The sequence below is a fragment of the Cajanus cajan genome, chromosome 11, assembly GCF_000230855.2.
Source record: "Cajanus cajan strain Asha chromosome 11, NIPB_CcT2T_4, whole genome shotgun sequence".
Lineage (NCBI taxonomy): Eukaryota > Viridiplantae > Streptophyta > Magnoliopsida > Fabales > Fabaceae > Cajanus > Cajanus cajan.
The window spans coordinates 37,822,511-37,841,406 of NC_138527.1; the positions used below are offsets into that span (position 1 = coordinate 37,822,511).

Sequence of the window (18,896 nt, forward strand, 5' to 3'; positions counted from 1 at the left end):
TATAATAAAGCTATATATTTTTAAAATATTCGAGTCCAAATTCACCCAATTAAAAAAGTACAACCGTAAATTTGAAATTATTGAAGGATAAAAATAAAAGATATAATTTAACTTACTCTTAAATCAATTAAAAGCTAAAATTACACTTTTAATTTTTATTTTATATACATAATTTTAATTTATCTATAACCTATTAGCCGACTAACATTGATCTGATGATAAATTTATGATGTAAAAAATTGTAAAAATGATGAAGAAATAGTAAACATGAGTATGCTTTCTACTTAAGTACTTATTATGTAGGTTGTTAAAACAATACTTATTATGTAAATACTATATTATCCATAACATTATTAGATGAATCAGTTTAATTTTTAAAATATTTATTTAATATCAATTCCAATGGAAAATTAATAAACAAATTTATATAATTTATTATTTTTTAAGTTCATAACAATCAAAATTTAATTTAGGCTTACATAATATAACTTATTCTAATCAAATATTGTTTTAACACATATACAAATCATCGAAATTATATAAATATACAATCATTTTCCTCTTTCATTTTTTTAATCTCATTCTATTCTCATATTTTTTAATAAGTTGTTAATATTAAATTATTTATTCCAATATTATAAAATGATGAAAATATATTAAATTAATAAACATGTTCAAATTATATAATATCATATTATTTATTTTATTTTATATTGTTATTTATATTTATTAGATGATTATCATGAAAATATATTAAATAATGAATAAATTGAAAAATACATTTATTTTATTTTATATGTTTATATTTACTGGATTAAAAATACTTTGAATAATAGTAAATGATAAAAATGCTAAATGAAATAACCAATACAATATTAATGATATATTAAAAAAGTTGAGAAGACAAATGAAATGGAAAACAAGAATTATTGTATGTTTATACACATTGTATGAAGGTATAATAAATTATATAGTTTATTCATCAATAATTTTAATTTTATTTTATTGTATGAATTTATTATTTATTATATTTAAACTAAAATTAACATTATGTAAGTATTTTAAAATATAATTAAATTAATATCGTTTATAATATAATGTTTATATAATAACTCGAACATATCAAATAACTTAATTATCCAAGTCGTTAAATAGAAAGTAAGGATGGTGGACTTTGACGGTAACTAGCTGTCAAATTTGAGTGGCTTAAAAATAATTAAAATGGTATAATTTTTAAATTAGAAAAATAAAATTACAGAAATAACAAAAGGGAAGACTAAAATTGTAGATTTAATATTACAGGGGACGAAAATAAAATTTAGGCTAATGAAAATTGAAAAATGAAAAATGAAAAATGAAAAATGAAAATTGCAGGTTGATTTGCAAGGTAGAAGGTGAGAAGCTGTGGTTTGGGGATTGGGCGAGAAATGCGAAATTTGTGACCTCACGGACGCTATCCACCGGCAACTGAGATTCATGGCTTCATCACTCTCCTCCGTTATCAACCAACCTCACATTGCTCAACGCCTCAAACTTCACCGTTCATCTTCTCTTACTACTCTCACACTCTTCTACCACAAACACACGCACAAACGCCAATACAATGCTTCTTTTCCGCACCCACACACCTCATCGCCACGCTCGCGCCCTCTCAATCTCATCGCCGCCTCCAGAACCTTCTCTCATTCCGCCACTCTCCGCCGTCACTTCATCCCTCAAGCTACACTCACTGCTTCCGAAGCACAACCCCGGTGAGTATTGCAATTGCAAACACCCCACATCACTTTATTTTTATGGGTTTCAGTTATTATGTCATTTCTGCTCCAAAATTTAGTTTTTGCTTGGTGGGTATTTGATATTTACTTTAGTTTCTATGAATTGAATGAAAAGACGACATTTTTACTACTTTTGAATTTTTGAATATTACTCGTCACTTTTGGTATAATGGATATGAGATTGTTCATGGGAAAGAAGCAAAATTCATATTTTTTTTCTTCCTATTCCATCATTCTAGGATTGCAAATTTTAGAAAGGGTAGATTAGGGTTTAGGGATGAAATCTATTAACTCGTTATTTATTTGCTTAATTTTATTTTGGTGGGTAGCCTTGTGCCAGATGCTGAAGTTCCTTCCACTGGTCGTATATATCACGAGACTTACGGATGTCAAATGAATGTTAATGATATGGAGATTGTTCTATCTATAATGAAAAATGCTGGTTACAGTGAAATTGTGAGTGTTCCCGAGAGTGCGGAAATAATATTCATCAATACCTGCGCCATTAGAGAGAATGCAGAACAGAAAGTATGGCAGAGGCTTAATTATTTTTGGTTTCTTAAGAGGCATTGGAAGAGCAACGTTGCTACTGGAAGAGCGCAGTCCCTGTGCCCTCCAAAAGTGGTGGTTTTGGGATGTATGGCTGAGAGGTTAAAGGAGAAGATACTTGATTCAGACAAAATGGTTGATGTGGTCTGCGGGCCTGATGCTTATAGGGATTTGCCACGATTACTGGAGGAGGTTGACTATGGTCAGAAAGGGATCAATACTCTTCTTTCTCTTGAGGAGACTTATGCTGATATTAATCCAGTTCGAATCTCCAAGAACTCGGTTACTGCATTTGTCTCGGTGATGAGGGGTTGCAACAATATGTGCTCATTTTGCATTGTACCTTTCACTAGAGGCAGAGAGCGATCACGTCCTGTGGAGTCAATTGTGAGAGAGGTGGCAGAGCTTTGGAAAGAGGGTGTGAAGGAAGTAACACTTCTTGGCCAGAATGTGAACAGCTACAATGATGCATCTGAGATTGAGAGAGAGGTTGAAGCAGGGTCCAATTGGAAACTTAGTGAAGGATTTTCCAGCATGGCTAAGGTAAAAAAAATGGGCTTAAGGTTTTCTGATCTACTAGATCGACTCTCCTTAGAGTTTCCTGAGATGCGATTCAGATTCACATCTCCACATCCTAAAGATTTTCCAGATGAATTGCTTTATCTAATGCGAGATAGACATAATATATGCAAATTGATACATTTACCTGCACAAACTGGAAGTAGCACAGTGCTTGAGAGAATGAGAAGAGGATATACTCGAGAGGCCTACTTGGATCTTGTGCAAAAGATTCGCAGTATTATTCCAGATGTGGCTTTGAGCAGTGATTTCATTTGTGGTAATATGCTTTTTAAATTCCTTTCTCCCTGTCTTTTTAGTTTTTACCTTTCCTTTGTTATTTATTAATTTGACATTCAGACATTCTACGGAGAACCTTAATTTCAACTGATGGGTCTATGGTATTTTTACATTTATTGTTCTTTTATTTCAGAATCATGTATCTAATGGTATTTTTTGCTTGGGGAATCTGGTTTCAGAATATACAATTCACTCATTTTTTTATAAACCTTTCTGGTGTACATCTTCTGGAGGTTGCATTTCTGAAATTATTGAACATTTCTTTAATAATTTTTCACAAAAAAATGAAATGGATGAATGAATTCTTTATTTGCAAACGTCATTGTCAATTTTTTTGTTTGTTATTGATGATTAGCAGTTTTTTTTTTTTTTTTTAATTTAATTTTTAGCAATTTTTTTTTGTTAAATTTACTTGTTTTCACCTTTTTGTTCGATTTATTGAGGAGTAGCATTATTTGCTAATTTTTGTCCATTTTTTTTTTTGTGTTACAATACACAATTTTCTGATTTTTTTTTATCCAACTCATTTGGTATACATCTAGAGATGTAAATTTTGCATTTCTGAAATTATTGAGCATTTATTCAATAATTTTTCTCAAAAAAATAGAAGGGATAAATAAAATCTTTATTTGCAAACATCATTGTCAATTTTGGTTTTTGTTATTGAGTAGTAGCATACTACCAGTATTGATATACCATAAGTCCATAAGCAATATGTTTGTTGTGTTGGAAGTATTGACGGTGTATAACTTAATATTTAGCCTGTGAAAAGGGATAGAGGGAGACTAAGAAGGATGTTGAAGAAAATTATTGAAAAAAAGTCTTGGTGAATAATATCCTTGAGAACTTGATCTTTAACTGAGAAAATTCACATTGTATGATTTATGTAACCAATCTCACCTAGTAGGATCAGACTTTTGTTGTTGTATGGATGTGAACTCATCGTAGGTTATTTATCTACGTAATTACGGTTCCCAAAACTTGCTAGTTACCCTTTAGTCTTTTTTTGCCACACTAATGTTTTACTGTACAAGCAACTATCCACTTATTGCGATCTTTAAATATTTTCAATTCTACCAGGTTTTTGTGGAGAAACGGAGGATGAACATTCTGACACGTTGACTCTTGTAAAAGCTGTTAGTTATGACATGGCATTCATGTTTGCTTATAGCATGAGGGAGAAAACTCATGCCCACAGAAATTATGTTGATGATGTTCCTGAGGAAATAAAGCAGAAGAGGCTAGCTGAACTTATTGAGGTTTTCCGTGAGAGCACCGGAAAGTGTTTTGACTCTCAGATTGGAACTACACAGCTTGTATTAGTGGAAGGACCCAATAAAAGAGCTCCAGATACCGAGCTTATGGGCAAGAGTGACAAGGGCCATCGAGTGTTGTTTGTCAATACGCCAATCCCAGACAGAGAAGATGTTAATACAAAGCGAAATCCCGTGGTTGGTGATTATGTTGAAGTTCACATAACAAGATCTACTAGGGCATCACTCTTTGGTGAAGCTCTTGCTGTAACTAAACTGACTTCATTTTACAATAATCAACATAAAGAAGCTGTTGCATGCAGCATGTAGAACCTTGTAGCATAAATAGTTTGCCATGACAATTTTTGGATATAGTTATTCATTAATTGCTTTTTCCCTTGTTTCGCTGACTACAAATGACAACACATTTTACGGGAGAAGACACTGCAAGGGAGTTAGATTTTGCATTTACCAGCGACATGTTAGCTAGATCAAGATTGCGTACACTTTGTTAATCCTTTCATCACATTAAAAGGGTTGGTGTCTGCATTAAAATATACGATATGATTACTGAGGATCCCATTGGCAACCTGCAACGCAACATTAAAATCAAGTAGCTTCAGGGAGGAGGATTGTTGTGATTTTTGTCTTTTAACAATGATCAAGTATGCTTTGATTTGATGAGGCAGGCATACGGAAGAATGTGGCTTTTGGCTCACCACATTTCTAATTTAAATAGATCATCAAAGGTTTAACGAGTCTAATGTTATCATTCATCAAATTATCCTATTTAATAATTACTCTCTTTGGCTATCTGTCCGAGTTATTGTTTTGCAGCATAGGAGAAAGTGAGTTGAAATGTTGAATGCTATAGGAGCAGGGAGGCAGTTGCTAGGACCATATTAACGTCACTGGCATCGCATCCATCTTTATCATAATTTTGTTACTGTCATTATCTCTTTACATAATTACATTCGGTCCACAATTATCTTGGGAAGGCGTAGATTGCATTTAAACACCATGTATATGGTCTGCGAATGCTAATAGATATTCCTTGTGGGGAAAAAAATTATTGATGTTTAAGGTTAATGAAAACATCTTAAGAAAGTACTACTTAATATTTAGTCATAACTTCATTAACTAGATATATTTAGTTAAAGATATCTTTATTAAATATTTATTACTGTGATAAGACATCTTTATTAAATAGGGATATATGAAAGAAATAATTAACTAGACTTGGAATTTGTAAAATATCAATAATTTCAGAAGAAAAAGAAAGCTAAAATAATTAGTGTTAGTTCAGAGAGAGTATCAAGCTGATTGTCTGTTCTAGAGGTAGAATTTGGCTAGATCAAGCTGGAATTTGTTAGGCTTAAACTTGATGTTTGTCAGATAAATGTTGGACCTTGTAAATGGGTCATGTAAATGCCTTTACCAATTTTTATTGACATGTATTTTTTTATAAAAAAAATCTCGTCACCTAAACCTAATGTAGTTTAGGAGTTTTTTTTGGTAAGTGGTCTCCTTATAGTTTTGTTACATGTAATTGGCTTTCTTGCAAAAATTATTAACCCAATTGGCCCTTATTTATGGTGCAAGTGTTACTCGCACAGTATAACTGGGGCAAATGAGTTAATAATTTTGGGAAAGACCTAGTACACATATTAAAGCACAAAGGGTACCAAGAAAAAGACTGTAGATTTAGTGGTAGGCTTTTATCAAGTAACTTGACATATTTCTATCTTCCTTCTTTAAACTCGAAATGTTGATCAAATATAAGCAGTAAGAGGATGTTTCGGTAAGTTTAGAAACGATCTTGAAAATTTCTGTTTTAAAAAATTATTTATTTTTAATAGAAAAATATTTAAAATATTTTAAAATTATATCAAAACAGATTCTAAATGAAATATTATGATTTGGGATTTACAGGATGATTGAATGTGGATTCTGATGGCAGTGGCCTTTGTGATTGTGGTCCGTCCACACTGCACTAGCTAGCAAGGTCCATACTGTATAGCACTAGCAGTAAGCATTAATAAAAGCAAAGTCAAATACTGCACGATCCCATTCACATGCAGAAAACAGACCACTTGATTCATACTGGCGCAACCAACTAGACACTGTATTCAGCTTTAAAGAGAACACACTTCAAAGTTCATGTTGTTGCAGTAGTTTTATTTAATCAATAATTGTTGCGCATCGATCAGAAAACACTGTATTGTATACTGAGGAATGATACAGACTAGACGAGAGCACCTTCTTTCATGGCCCATAAACTTCCTTTCACATGCACACTTCCAGGCTAGTGTAGTGTAGTGGTGAGTAAAAATTTATAATATCAAAAATACTTTTGTTAGCGGTAGAGACTAGAGAATCCAAACTAATAATAAAGATGTGGCCAAGTATTATTCGTTTCTCAGGGTGTGGTGATGTGAATGAGACGGACCCTACTATCATCATCTCATATATACACATTTCATGGCCACTCAACTACTGTTAACACCCTAAACCAAATATCACACGGGCGATTGTATATCTTGGTCATGAATGTGTCTAATAAAAATATACGAAAGAAATACACTCTTCTTGAGTCTACTTTTTAAAAGATATATATATATATATATATATATATATATATATATATATATATCATTACTCTTATCCTTTTATTTTATTTTTTTTCATTACTAAATACTAATCCATGAAATAGAAAAAAAATAATAATGACAACAGCTCATTCTATTGACTATAACTACTTTTTTTTTTTTTTAACAATGTACGGAGTGGTTTTCTTTGTTCTTTGTATAAATTGAAATATTTATATTGGATTAGAGTATTTTTTAAAGATAATTTTCTAATTATTAAATAATTGGTTTAATGATAGACCGATAGTAAACTAATCTTCTCAATTGACAATAATAATAATAATTATTATTATAATAATAACAATAATAATAATAATTATTATTATTATTATTATTTAAAAAAAAATAAAACACATGATTAGACTGAAATAAAAAAATAGAGAATTAGAATAATAATTTCATTTATATTTCATGACTCAAAAAAAAAATATTTAGATGCAATAATATATCAGGTAAATTTATTATTTAATAGGTGCATTTAATATTTATGTGTATAAAATTATTTTTAGAGAAAAGAGTGCTCGGCTCCTCTACACTTAAATTTTTTTTTATTACAAATATACATTTTAAAATTTCTTTTATTTTATATTAATCCATAAAATTTTTATATTTGCAATAGATTCCATGAATTTTATTTTTATTTCAATTAATCTTTAAATTTATTGAATTTACAAATAAGCACCTTAATTTCAATTTCATCTTAATTATTCTTTTAAACCTTTTTTTTAATAAATAATCTCTTATAAAAAAATCAAATTTAATTAATAAATAAGTCTGAATCATTTATTCATTTTAAGTTCTTGGCATTTATTAGTTTTATTTAACAAATATCTTCGTAAGTATTTAAAACTTAATAAAATTTAGAATTTAAAAATCAAATAAAGGCTTTTTGATTGTTTTCATTATTTTTATTTTCCTGAATTCATATTATATTTTCTATATAAAAAATTAATTGTAACAAAAGTAAAAACGTTAGAAACAATTAATATTCAATATAAATAACTTAACTCTCACTCGATAGCAAAAACTTTAAACTACAATGAAAATTTGAGATATCTATATACTAAAAAGATAAAATTTAAAGATTAATTAGAACAAAAATAAAGTTTATGGTACCTATTTGTAAATGTATGTAAGTTTAAGAATCATTTAGATTAAAATTAAAGTTTATTAAATACAAATATCTTATACGACAACGTTGTTAGGAAATTTTTTTTATGAAACAGTTTTTAAAGATTCTTTTAAAATTTTATATAATCTAATTCAATTTTTTTATTTATTATAATTATTTATGAATTAATATTTAATATTTTAAAATAAATAAAATAATATTATAGTATAATATGAATTATTTATTATAAATTTTTAATATAATTTATATGTTTAAAAATATTTATTCATACAAGTTTTAAATATAATTTATATATTCAAACATAGTATTTATTATTATATATAGTTTATTATAAATTTTAATTATATAATAAATATTTAACATATGCAACATATATTAAAATACTAATTTTTTCTTGTTTAATATAATTATAACATCACACTCTGTTTACATGTTTTTGTCATTTAAATGTTTGATTTATTGTAATATTTGTAATTTTGGTCATTTATCTTATTGTTTTTAAGATTTATAGATTCATTGTTAATTCAAATGTATAATTTAACAATTAATTAATAGGAGATGAATCAAACGATTTTTTTACTAAAAGTGAAGGAAATTAAAGTGTGTGTAAATAGGAAATTAATACACATATTTTAAATATCATATTATATATTAAAGTAAAATAACATGTTGAACTACCAAACAATTTTAAAATCATGTGAAATTTAATATACATAATCTTGTGTATCACATAATTCAATAGTTAGGTCAGTTAAATTTTTTATATATAAAAAAAGTTATTAAAGATATAAGTTTTGATGTAAGTTTTTAAACTAACACTCAATGTCAATGAATCTTGATTCATAAATGAAATATATAATTAATAAATATAAATTAATTCAAGTTAGGTCAAATATTTAATAGGTCAATGAATCTGACTTTTAATTTATAATTTATTATATATTTAATATATATAATTATTATTAATAATATTTTTAATACTTAGGCATGTTAGTCAAATTAAGTCAAATTAATGATTTATTTGTAAGTCGTGTATAAAATATACTACATAAATAGATTTTACGATCAAGTTAGACATTCAAATAAGTCAAGTCAAGTCTATATAATAAATAAATAGGCTAGATTTAAACTTAATAAAATTGTTATAAAATAGACTTAAGCTACCAAAACTTTGTTCGATCTGTCTATCGCCACTGTAATCGAAAGATATTGGGTTTGAAGCAAAATTTCAAATTTTCATGTAAAGAAGAAAGACAGTTGATTTAAAGTTTTATAAAAAAAAAAAAGTTAAAAAAAAAAAAATGGAAACTAACTCAGTTATCTTCAGGGAGCATTTGGTGTGTATGAAATTTTTTCGTGTCCAAAAACCATAAATCTTGGAAATAAGAATGATTAAAATCTATTTGATTAATCATAAATATTTTAAAAAAAATTTATATGTGTTATTTGAGAATCAAAGATTTTTACTATATTAAATAAAAATATATAAGTAACATGATATTTTTATAGAATTAAGGAGAGATTTGGTACAACATTCTTTTTACTTTCTCATAAATATGGAGTTGGGAAAGTTAACTTCCCATGTTTTCTTTACTAATTAAAAAATAATACTTTTAGAAAACTTTGTTTATTGGGAATGGTTTTTCTTGAAAAAAAAAGTATGGCCTTTTCTAATCAAACAGTGAAAATCTAACATTCTCAGATTAAATGAAAAAATTTACTCCATAAAATGTCACATTATCGTTATTTATTTATTTAATGTATTACAAATATTTAATTTCTAAGTAATAAACACTCCCAGTTACATTTATGATTACCAAATGAATTTTAGTCGTTTCTAAAAAAAAAGTCACAATTCTTGAGATTTACAATTTCAAAGAATCATGATTTTTAAATATGAAAAGATATTTCTTATAACAAATGCCCTCTAAAACTTTATTTTCAACTAAACAATGTTAGTTTCTCTACTCCCTATATAGGAACAATTTTTTTTGAAAAACCTAAGTAAAAATCGTTCTCAAAAAAATAATATTTTTTTGGGAATGTTATTTTTTTAATAACAACCAATAATGAAAAACTAATATTCTTAATTTCAAACTCTCAAAAAAATTAAAAAAAAATTGTGTATCAATTATTACCTTCTAAAAGAAAAATATACTTGGACAATCAAATGTTATTCAAAGAGAGAAATATATATATATGATTAGTGATATATAATATAATAGAAAAAGAAAAATTGAAAAAAAAAATAGAGGTGTTTAAAACTTCAGAGTGTCTATAAACCATTACTCTTTAAAAATAAAAAAATAAAAAACTAAAGAAAAAGATGAGAGTGAGAGAGAAGTAAGGTAGCAAAGGTATGGATGAATGTAATTAAGTCTTAGAGAATTAAATAAAAACAAAACAAATGAGCGTAGTATGAATATCTTAACTTAGTACTTTTGTATTAGTTATTGTAATTCTTACGTATTAAAAAAAATGTCATTAAATGATTAATTTGGACTTTGGAGCCCTTGTCCTAGATATTCACATTCCACGATTCCCTTTCCCTTCTCAAATATATCCCATTTATAACTGTTGAACAAAATCAATTTTCTCCCTTTACTTATGAAACATTTGACCTTTCTTTCTTCCTGTCTCGACAATCTGGGTGGTGGCATAATTCAGAAGAAAGAGTGATGGAATGGATTATGGGTGTGTGTGTTCTGATTGGCATCTTGTTCATGAGTTGGTGGTTTGTATGGAACAAGAAGAATGATGTGGCAAAGGGCAAAATTCCGAAAGGAAACTCGGGTTGGCCTTTACTCGGAGAGACCCTTGATTACATTGCTTCTGGCTACTCTTCAAACCCTGTTAGCTTCTTGGAAAAACGCAAATCTTTGTAAGCAATTCAATTCTATCCCCTCCACACCACACAACATGCATCTTTTGCATTCTCCATCACATGCATGCTTATCTAATATGCTTTTTGAATTCATCCATTTTTATTTTTTATTTTTTTCCTTTTCCATCTCCTATGCTCCTCACTCATTTCTCAGGTTGTCTATTCCTTCTGAAAACCCAATTTTTTAAGATGTCTTCTATCCTTTGAGATATTTGCATGTATTGCTGATAATTTTGTTGTCGTGGTCCACGTTAGATAGCTACTATTAATCGTTGGTTCTACTCATAGTGACGATAACAAGAATATTATTTGCTTTAATTCAACTTTGGATTTACGTTTCAAAATGAACAACATCATGTACTCACAAGTTTCGGACAATTTCCTGCCCTGATCCTTTGTCGTCTCTGGAAATTGAAAGGAAGAAAATAGGGTGGGGACATAATAAAAATATCATTATTTTTGTTTAAGAAAAAAAAAAAAGGGAAAGCAAATTTTCTCAGGAATTCAAAGAGAATAACTTTCTATGACCCTTTTTAATTTTAATTCTAAAAGGAAAATTTCCATAGCAAAATTTCTCAGGAATTCAGAAAGGAAAATGTTTTATTTTTCATTTTCATTTTAAGAAAATAATAATAAAATATAAATAATTTCTAAGTTTAAATATATTTTCTTATAATTTTTCGCTCTTTTTCATAACTCCAAATAACTGGACACATTTTTTAACACTCCTTTTCTTTTTTATTCCCGTTTATCTAAATAACATGTTTTTTTTTTATAAAAAAATGTTAGTAATATATTCTTTAATATACCTTTTACGATTAATTAAAATTTATTAAAAAATCATAAAATTATAAGTAAGCTTTATTAAATAAGAAGTAAGTCTTAAAATATTTTGTAATTTTTGAAAAAATTTAACTAACAATAAAAATGTATTTAAAATAATATTGTTACTACTTATAAAATAATATGTTTAAACATATCTAAATGCATCGGAAGTACGTTGATAAATGTGGAGGGGAAGCCACAAGGATTCATTTATTTCCTTTAGTGTGGTTACTGAATTTTGTTTTGCCACAGAACAAAATATACTTTGATAAGTGCTCTTTAATAGCTTTTATTATTTTTAACGTTTCAAAGTGTGATTTTTTTTATATATTTAAGTTAAAAGGTCGAGCATGCATCATGTTCAAAATATGTTATTTAATTGTCTTTTAAATTTTTAACGTTCATCTCCTCTAAATGCTATTGACACTCGTAATTGAATCCCACCACTCCTCCTTGCTATCCACTCTAATTCGTAGTTGCAGTTTGCAAACCTCATTTTTGTTCTTGCCCATTTTTTCACTGTTTCACTTTATTCATGTTTTAAATGTAAGATTTGTTATTGATAGATTGTACATTTTCTTAATGTTGATCTTAAATTTAATCACTATTATGCCTAGATTTTATTTTACTTATTCTATTTCTTAAAAGAATGGAAATTAGTTTAATCAAATTTTAGTTCATTAGTTAACTTTAGAGAACCAAAAAAAAAAAAACCAAAATTATCAAAAATAATTTTTGTCGCATAATAGTCTTTTCACAATTCAAGTAGAATTTGCTGGTGGCATGCTATTTGAAATATGTAGAACTCTCTGACATTTGTAAAATTTTTCTTTTATGAAAATATTATAAATTAGTTTTTCTCCCATTAAATTTTTCGTTTAAATTGGTCATGTGTGCGTCCACATGATCTCTACGGATATTAGTAACTATTTTTGACTGTGAATATTTTTTTATTTATATTATAATTTAAAAAACACATAATATGTTACTAACATTTTTTTTTTCTGTAATAAAAAAAAAAAGAAACAACTTTTTTTTTTCTTTTCATTTTTGTATACTTATAATCCAAACAGTGGAAACTGAATCAAGTCCGCTCAATTCGGATAAGGTTTATCTTGACTTATTGGAAGGTTTCAGATAAAATTAGGGTTTTTAATTATATATTTAATGTCTTTGACTCAGTCTATTTTGAAATAAATAATTATTTCCTAAGGTTTTTGACAGACTTAAAAAATGTCAATTTCTTTTTCAAAAAATAGAGGTTATGTATAAAACATCCAATTATATAGGGATATAAATTTAAGTTGCTTGTACATAGATTTTCTCCCAGTACTTGTATATAGTTTTTAAAATTTATTTACTTTGCACTTTTTTATTTTTGAAATGTTAACTTATATGTTTGATTTTTTTTTTTACTTACTCTGTACTTTTCATTTGCACTCTCTTATCTAATTAGTATTTTGACCTGTATCATAGGTTAATTAAATATTTATTATATATACAAATAAATATTATATTTAAATATACAAATTATATTTAAATTTATAATAATAGATATGATTAAACATATAAACTATATTTTAAATTTATGATAAATAATTATTATTTTTAATTATTAATATTTTATTTTTAAAATATTAGGTTTAGTTTATAAAATTGAAATATATGAGAAATTAAAAAGAATTTCTAAAAAATTATTTTAAAAAAACACTTAAAATATTCTTGCACAAAATAATCGTTTATATTTAATATATATGCGATTATTAACAAACTAATAATAAATTATGTCCAACTATAATGTTATTTTTTTATATATATAAAAAGTATCGATATTATTTTTCTTTTATAAATATAATCCACGCAGAATTATAAAATTAATAATTAAAGATTAATTCATACTTGCGAAACGTGATTTTTTTCAATACAAACAAAATTCAAACCTCTAAATATCAAATTGATGTTTTATATCTCAAGACTGACTTTAAGACAAATAGGTGTAGAAATTATTTTTAATAGGATGATCGGATTAAGATATGCAAATTAAGGACCGACTATAGCAATTGTGTTGGCTTAGTTAGGTTAGGTATAGCAATGTTTTAGAGTAGTACTTTTTAGTTTCTCTTTTCCGTTTTCTAATTAAATTTTATTTAAGTTTACTTTCTAGCTAGTTTTGTTTCATTAATCAAAGAGAAGTAAAAATAAAAAAGTGAAAGAGGTCCTTAATCAAAGATTTTTCAAACCCTTGATCCAATAATAAATATATATATCCATTCATCCATCCCCTTGTGGTCCTCCTGCTTAGAGAGAGAGAGAGAGAAGAAAAAGGCTGCTTCTGCAGTAATTACAGGTTCAAGTTTAACTGTGTGAAAGCGAAGCTAGGGAGGGAATAACAGTCGCTCTCACTCTTTATGTCATATATTGTGTAATGCATCCCGTTTTATCTAATAATTACGATATGTATATAAGTATAAAACAATTATTTTTTTACAGATTAATTTCTTAAGGTTGAATTATACTATATTCCACTTTTTAGCATCTAAAACCACCAACTATATAACATACTACATATTTTTATTCATCCCTTAATAAAACAGAAAAAGAACCACGGTTTTATATGATTTTATATAGCTAAAATATGTGTGTGATCGAGCAGATACGGAAATGTGTTTAAGACACGAATTTTGGGAAGCAATTTGATAGTGTCGACGGAGCCAGAAGTGAACAAGGTGATTCTGCAGAACCAGGCGAACTTCATCCCCGCTTATCCAAAGTCAATTAGAGAATTAATGGGAGAACAATCCATACTCAAAATGAACTCCACCACGCACAAGAAAGTGCACACACTCATCGCAGGCTTCCTCCGATCCCCACAATGCAAAGCTCGAATCACCAAAGACATTGAACTCACTGTCAAACAATGCCTCGCTTCTTGGACCCACCAAATACAACCTATATATGTTCAAGATCAAGTCAAAAAGGTTCCTCTCACACTTAATCTATCGTCTTTCTACTACGTCATTTCCTAATTATATTACCTTCTCTTGCCTGCATATCAGATTACGTTTCCTGTTTTGGTCAAAGTTCTCATGAGCGTTGGTCCTGGTGAAGATTTGGATTTCCTCTATAGAGAGTTTGCACAATTCATCAAAGGCTTGATTTGCATACCCCTCAAATTTCCCGGAACAACACTATATAAATCCTTGAAGGTCCCATAAACTGCACCTTAATTACTATATTATTATTGTTATCACTTTGTCAGATTTAATTGTTCCAATTTTTATAAAATAAATAATATATACATTGATTTATACTATTATTAAAATATACAATTATGTTAAATACTATAAAAAAAAATTATTATTCATAGTATCCTATTTAATTCGAATAAAAATAAAATTGTCTTTAGTGAAAAATATAAGTATTGTAGTCTAGAGAAAAAAGAATACTATCATTAAACTTTGACATAAAGTTAACTACCTTATTCATGTCTATCAAACTCTTTCTTATAAACCTAGTACGTAAGTTAAAGGAAATGCGTTATCTTAAATAAGTTGTAATTGAAATGTTTATTCAGGGTGATGTTTTGGTGTTTGTGAATTGTGCAGGCTAAAGAACGGATGGTGAAGATGGTGAGGAAGATAGTAGAGGAGAGGAAGAAGGTAGTCACGGATAACAATGGTGATGTAGCAGTGAATGATGTGGTGGACGTTCTATTACGGGATAAGGGTGAGGCAAACTCAAGCTCACGTTTGAGTCCAGAAATGATTAGCCAAAACATCATAGAGATGATGATACCAGGGGAGGAGACTCTCCCTACGGCTATGACCACCGTCATCAAGTTCCTCACTGATTCCCCTCTCGCTCTATACAGACTTCAGGTACCATCAAAACATTAATTTACAGTCATCCTTGGAAATGGAAATTATTTTGAAATAAATAAATATGGACAATAACCATCCCACAACATTGTAAGTTACTTTTAACCAAAATGTTGTTGATATACATTATTAAACACACACACACTTGGATAGAAGAAATAGAAAAACCAAATTTATTCAATCAATTAATTATCATTACTATAATAGTATGATAGAATGAGAAATGAAGGAATAGTTCACTTACCGAACGGAAAGGAAACGGTTGGTAGTTGCGATTACGCATTGGGTTTAAGGGTTTTTTCGAAAGCAACATCAGGGGAGCGCGTACGATGTGTGGGTGTTTCCTGGCCGTACGATATGTTGTTCATGTCATTTTAACTCGATAACTCCAATAATTGAATTTCTGCGGCTCATGGACTTTTTTCTTTTTAAGGGAGGGAAGAGATTTTAATAAATGAGTTAGAGATGGGTTTTAAAGAAAGGGAAAAGGGTTAATAATGTTTATTACAACACTATTTTTCCATCTTTCATATGACGTAACACTAACAAGTCTAGGTGACATTCTGCTAAACAATGAACACTTTTAAGTTAGTAATTTTATACTATTTGGTTAATCAGATTTTCTTTTATCAGGAGGAGAACATGGAACTGAAGAAGCTGAAGGCTAATTCCTCAGATGATTATACATGGAGTGATTACATGTCACTGCCATTTACTCAAAATGTGAGTCTCTAAAGTTAGCTACCATGTGCAAAATCAGCTGCAAATACATTATAACTTTTCGTATATATGACATTTTTTATTTTTCTATTCATTGCTTTGTCTTTCACTTCCTCTCTAAAAGGTCATTAGTGAAACTCTTAGAATGGCCAATATTGTGAATGGCATTTGGAGGAAATCGGTCCAAGACATAGAAATCAAAGGCGAGTTCTTCTCAAAAGGCAATTTATTGGCATTCAATAATGCATACAGAGAAAATAAATTAATTAATAATGCGGTTTAACTATTCTGAATATCCAGGGTACCTAATTCCGAAGGATTGGGGTATTATGGCATCTCTTACTTCTGTTCACATGGACAACAAGAACTATGAAAACCCTTATAACTTCAATCCATGGAGATGGGAGGTAAAGTTCTAAAGCAATATCTTATCATGTTAAGGAATTAAATAATTCATAATTATAATTAAGAACCATTCTATTGTTCTGCATGGTTGCAGAAAATTGGAGTTGTGGCTAGTAACAACCACTATGCCCCATTTGGCGGTGGACCTAGACTGTGCCCTGGATTAGAACTCTCTAGGCTAGAGCTCGCTATTTTCCTTCACCATCTTGTTACTACTTACAGGTCATATAAATATTAAAATTACCAGTCATATAATTGTTTAATTTGATTAGTTATTTTTCTGAAGGTGTTGAATGATTTTAATATGTAATTGATTTTAATCACCATGCAGTTGGGTCGCTGAGAAGGATGAAATAGTCTACTTTCCAACAGTCAAGATGAAGAGAAAGCTTCCAATTAGTGTTCAACCCCTTAACGCTTGATTGGATTACACCGTCAAGAAGTTGATGGAGTAGCTTATAGAAATAAAAGGGTTGCAGCCACTCTGATTTTAAATTATACCAATATTTTAGCCATATGTAAAAGGTTATTATATATAATTAAAATTTATAATAAATTATATATAAAAATAAATATTATGTTTGAATCTACAAATTATATTTAAATAGGTATTTTTAGATATATAAAATATATTTTTTGATATATGATAAATATTTATATTTTGTATTATAGTACAAGATCATTTTATTTATTGATAATTTATTTTGAAATATTAAAATTTAATTAATAAATAAAAAAATTAAATTAGATAAAAAGTTTTTAAAAAATTTAAAAATCTCTCGTTTAAATAAAATTCTAAAAATATTTTTGTGGAAATTACGTTTAATATATAGAATCGAGTTGATGAATTAGAATAAGATATAATGTAATGATAAAGTTTAGGGGAAATTATACTCGGTTTCTTCCCTAATAATATTCACATTTTCTTTAGTTTTTAAATACCCACCTTTCTTTCCTTATTTGTAAACGTTATTTTGTTGGTAGATAGTAGGTTCTTTCCCAACTCTACCCCACAATTATTAAGAAAGTAAAAGCAATGGTATGTTGTAGAGATGAAGCTATATTGTGTATGCATAAATTCTCATCAATTTTGGTATGTATTGCTAATAAAGTACTCATTCTTTTTACTCTTTCCAGTTTCAAATACAAGAGAATTTTTTTTTGAAACAAATTCAAAAAGTTAGTTATCATTTGATTATATTAATACTTATATTTAACCTATCTCCCATTTCATTGCCCAATCCACACAACAATTCTACTTTACCCCTTCCTATATGAAACCTCCAACCACGGAAACTGGGCTGTAACCTCATCCCCAAGAGTTTAGCCCAATGCTACTTAATTTATGGATCTAACTCTAAAATTTAGAAGTTTAATATGCATGTTTTTAAAATAGTTATTATAAAAATCAATAAAACTTGGTATACTCTAACAAAAAAGAGACACTTTGTATCTCTTTGATTTTGAAAAGAGTAAAAAAAAAATAATTGAAAGTAGTTATTTAAAATGTGTCTCTTTTATTTTAAAAAAATTAATAAATAAAAAAATAGTGAAGTAGGTAGTTATCTAAAATGAGTAAGTGATTTATAACATGGAGCTTACAGGAAAAAATAATAATTTATGGAAAATAGTTTTGAGTAAAATTAAAAATAAAATATGTACAAAAAAAATACCTTGTTATAATTATAGATGTTAGTTTGTAACTAAATATCAATGTAAAATACTTTTCCATATATATTATTTAATTCACAATAATATATAAATGCTACTCCCTCCGTTTTTTTTCATAATCGTTTAAGGTTTTGCACGGGATTTAAGGAAATCATTGATATTTTAGTTTTCAAAAATATTTATTACTTACTTTCCTATTTTATCCTTTTTTTTTGTTGCATTTTTTAGACTGTTGAACTACTCCATTAAATAGTTGTCCCTTTTTTTGTTTTTTTATAGTATTTTGTTGGAAACATAT

At 27.9% G+C, this 18,896-nt stretch overlaps 2 protein-coding genes across 2 annotated transcripts; both read left to right on the top strand.

Moving 5' to 3' along the window:
* The first annotated feature begins 1,355 nt into the window (after window positions 1-1,355).
* Window positions 1,356-4,834, top strand: LOC109801377 (Methylthiotransferase). Its single transcript, XM_020362432.3, has 3 exons — window positions 1,356-1,751; window positions 2,105-3,162; window positions 4,263-4,834. Exons 1-3 carry the CDS (start codon window positions 1,477-1,479, stop codon window positions 4,763-4,765), a joined length of 1,836 nt encoding a protein of 611 aa, XP_020218021.1. The 5' UTR covers window positions 1,356-1,476; the 3' UTR covers window positions 4,766-4,834.
* A 5,893-nt stretch (window positions 4,835-10,727) lies between these two features.
* ROT3 (Cytochrome P450 superfamily protein) lies at window positions 10,728-18,054 on the top strand. Its single transcript, XM_020362102.3, has 9 exons — window positions 10,728-11,096; window positions 14,578-14,902; window positions 14,981-15,130; window positions 15,530-15,802; window positions 16,436-16,525; window positions 16,647-16,725; window positions 16,823-16,929; window positions 17,022-17,149; window positions 17,259-18,054. The coding sequence occupies exons 1-9, from the start codon at window positions 10,894-10,896 to the stop codon at window positions 17,347-17,349; spliced, it is 1,446 nt and encodes a 481-aa protein (XP_020217691.1). The 5' UTR covers window positions 10,728-10,893; the 3' UTR covers window positions 17,350-18,054.
* Window positions 18,055-18,896: the final 842 nt, after the last annotated feature.

Coding starts and splice junctions, on each gene's coding strand:
- LOC109801377 (XM_020362432.3), top strand. CDS start 1,477: ATGGCTTCATCACTCTCCTCCGTTATCAACCAACCTCACATTGCTCAA. Junction 1,752..2,104: donor GCTTCCGAAGCACAACCCCG/GTGAGTATTGCA, acceptor TTTGGTGGGTAG/CCTTGTGCCAGATGCTGAAG. Junction 3,163..4,262: donor GAGCAGTGATTTCATTTGTG/GTAATATGCTTT, acceptor CAATTCTACCAG/GTTTTTGTGGAGAAACGGAG.
- ROT3 (XM_020362102.3), top strand. CDS start 10,894: ATGGAATGGATTATGGGTGTGTGTGTTCTGATTGGCATCTTGTTCATG. Junction 15,803..16,435: donor TCGCTCTATACAGACTTCAG/GTACCATCAAAA, acceptor TTCTTTTATCAG/GAGGAGAACATGGAACTGAA. Junction 17,150..17,258: donor CATCTTGTTACTACTTACAG/GTCATATAAATA, acceptor ATCACCATGCAG/TTGGGTCGCTGAGAAGGATG.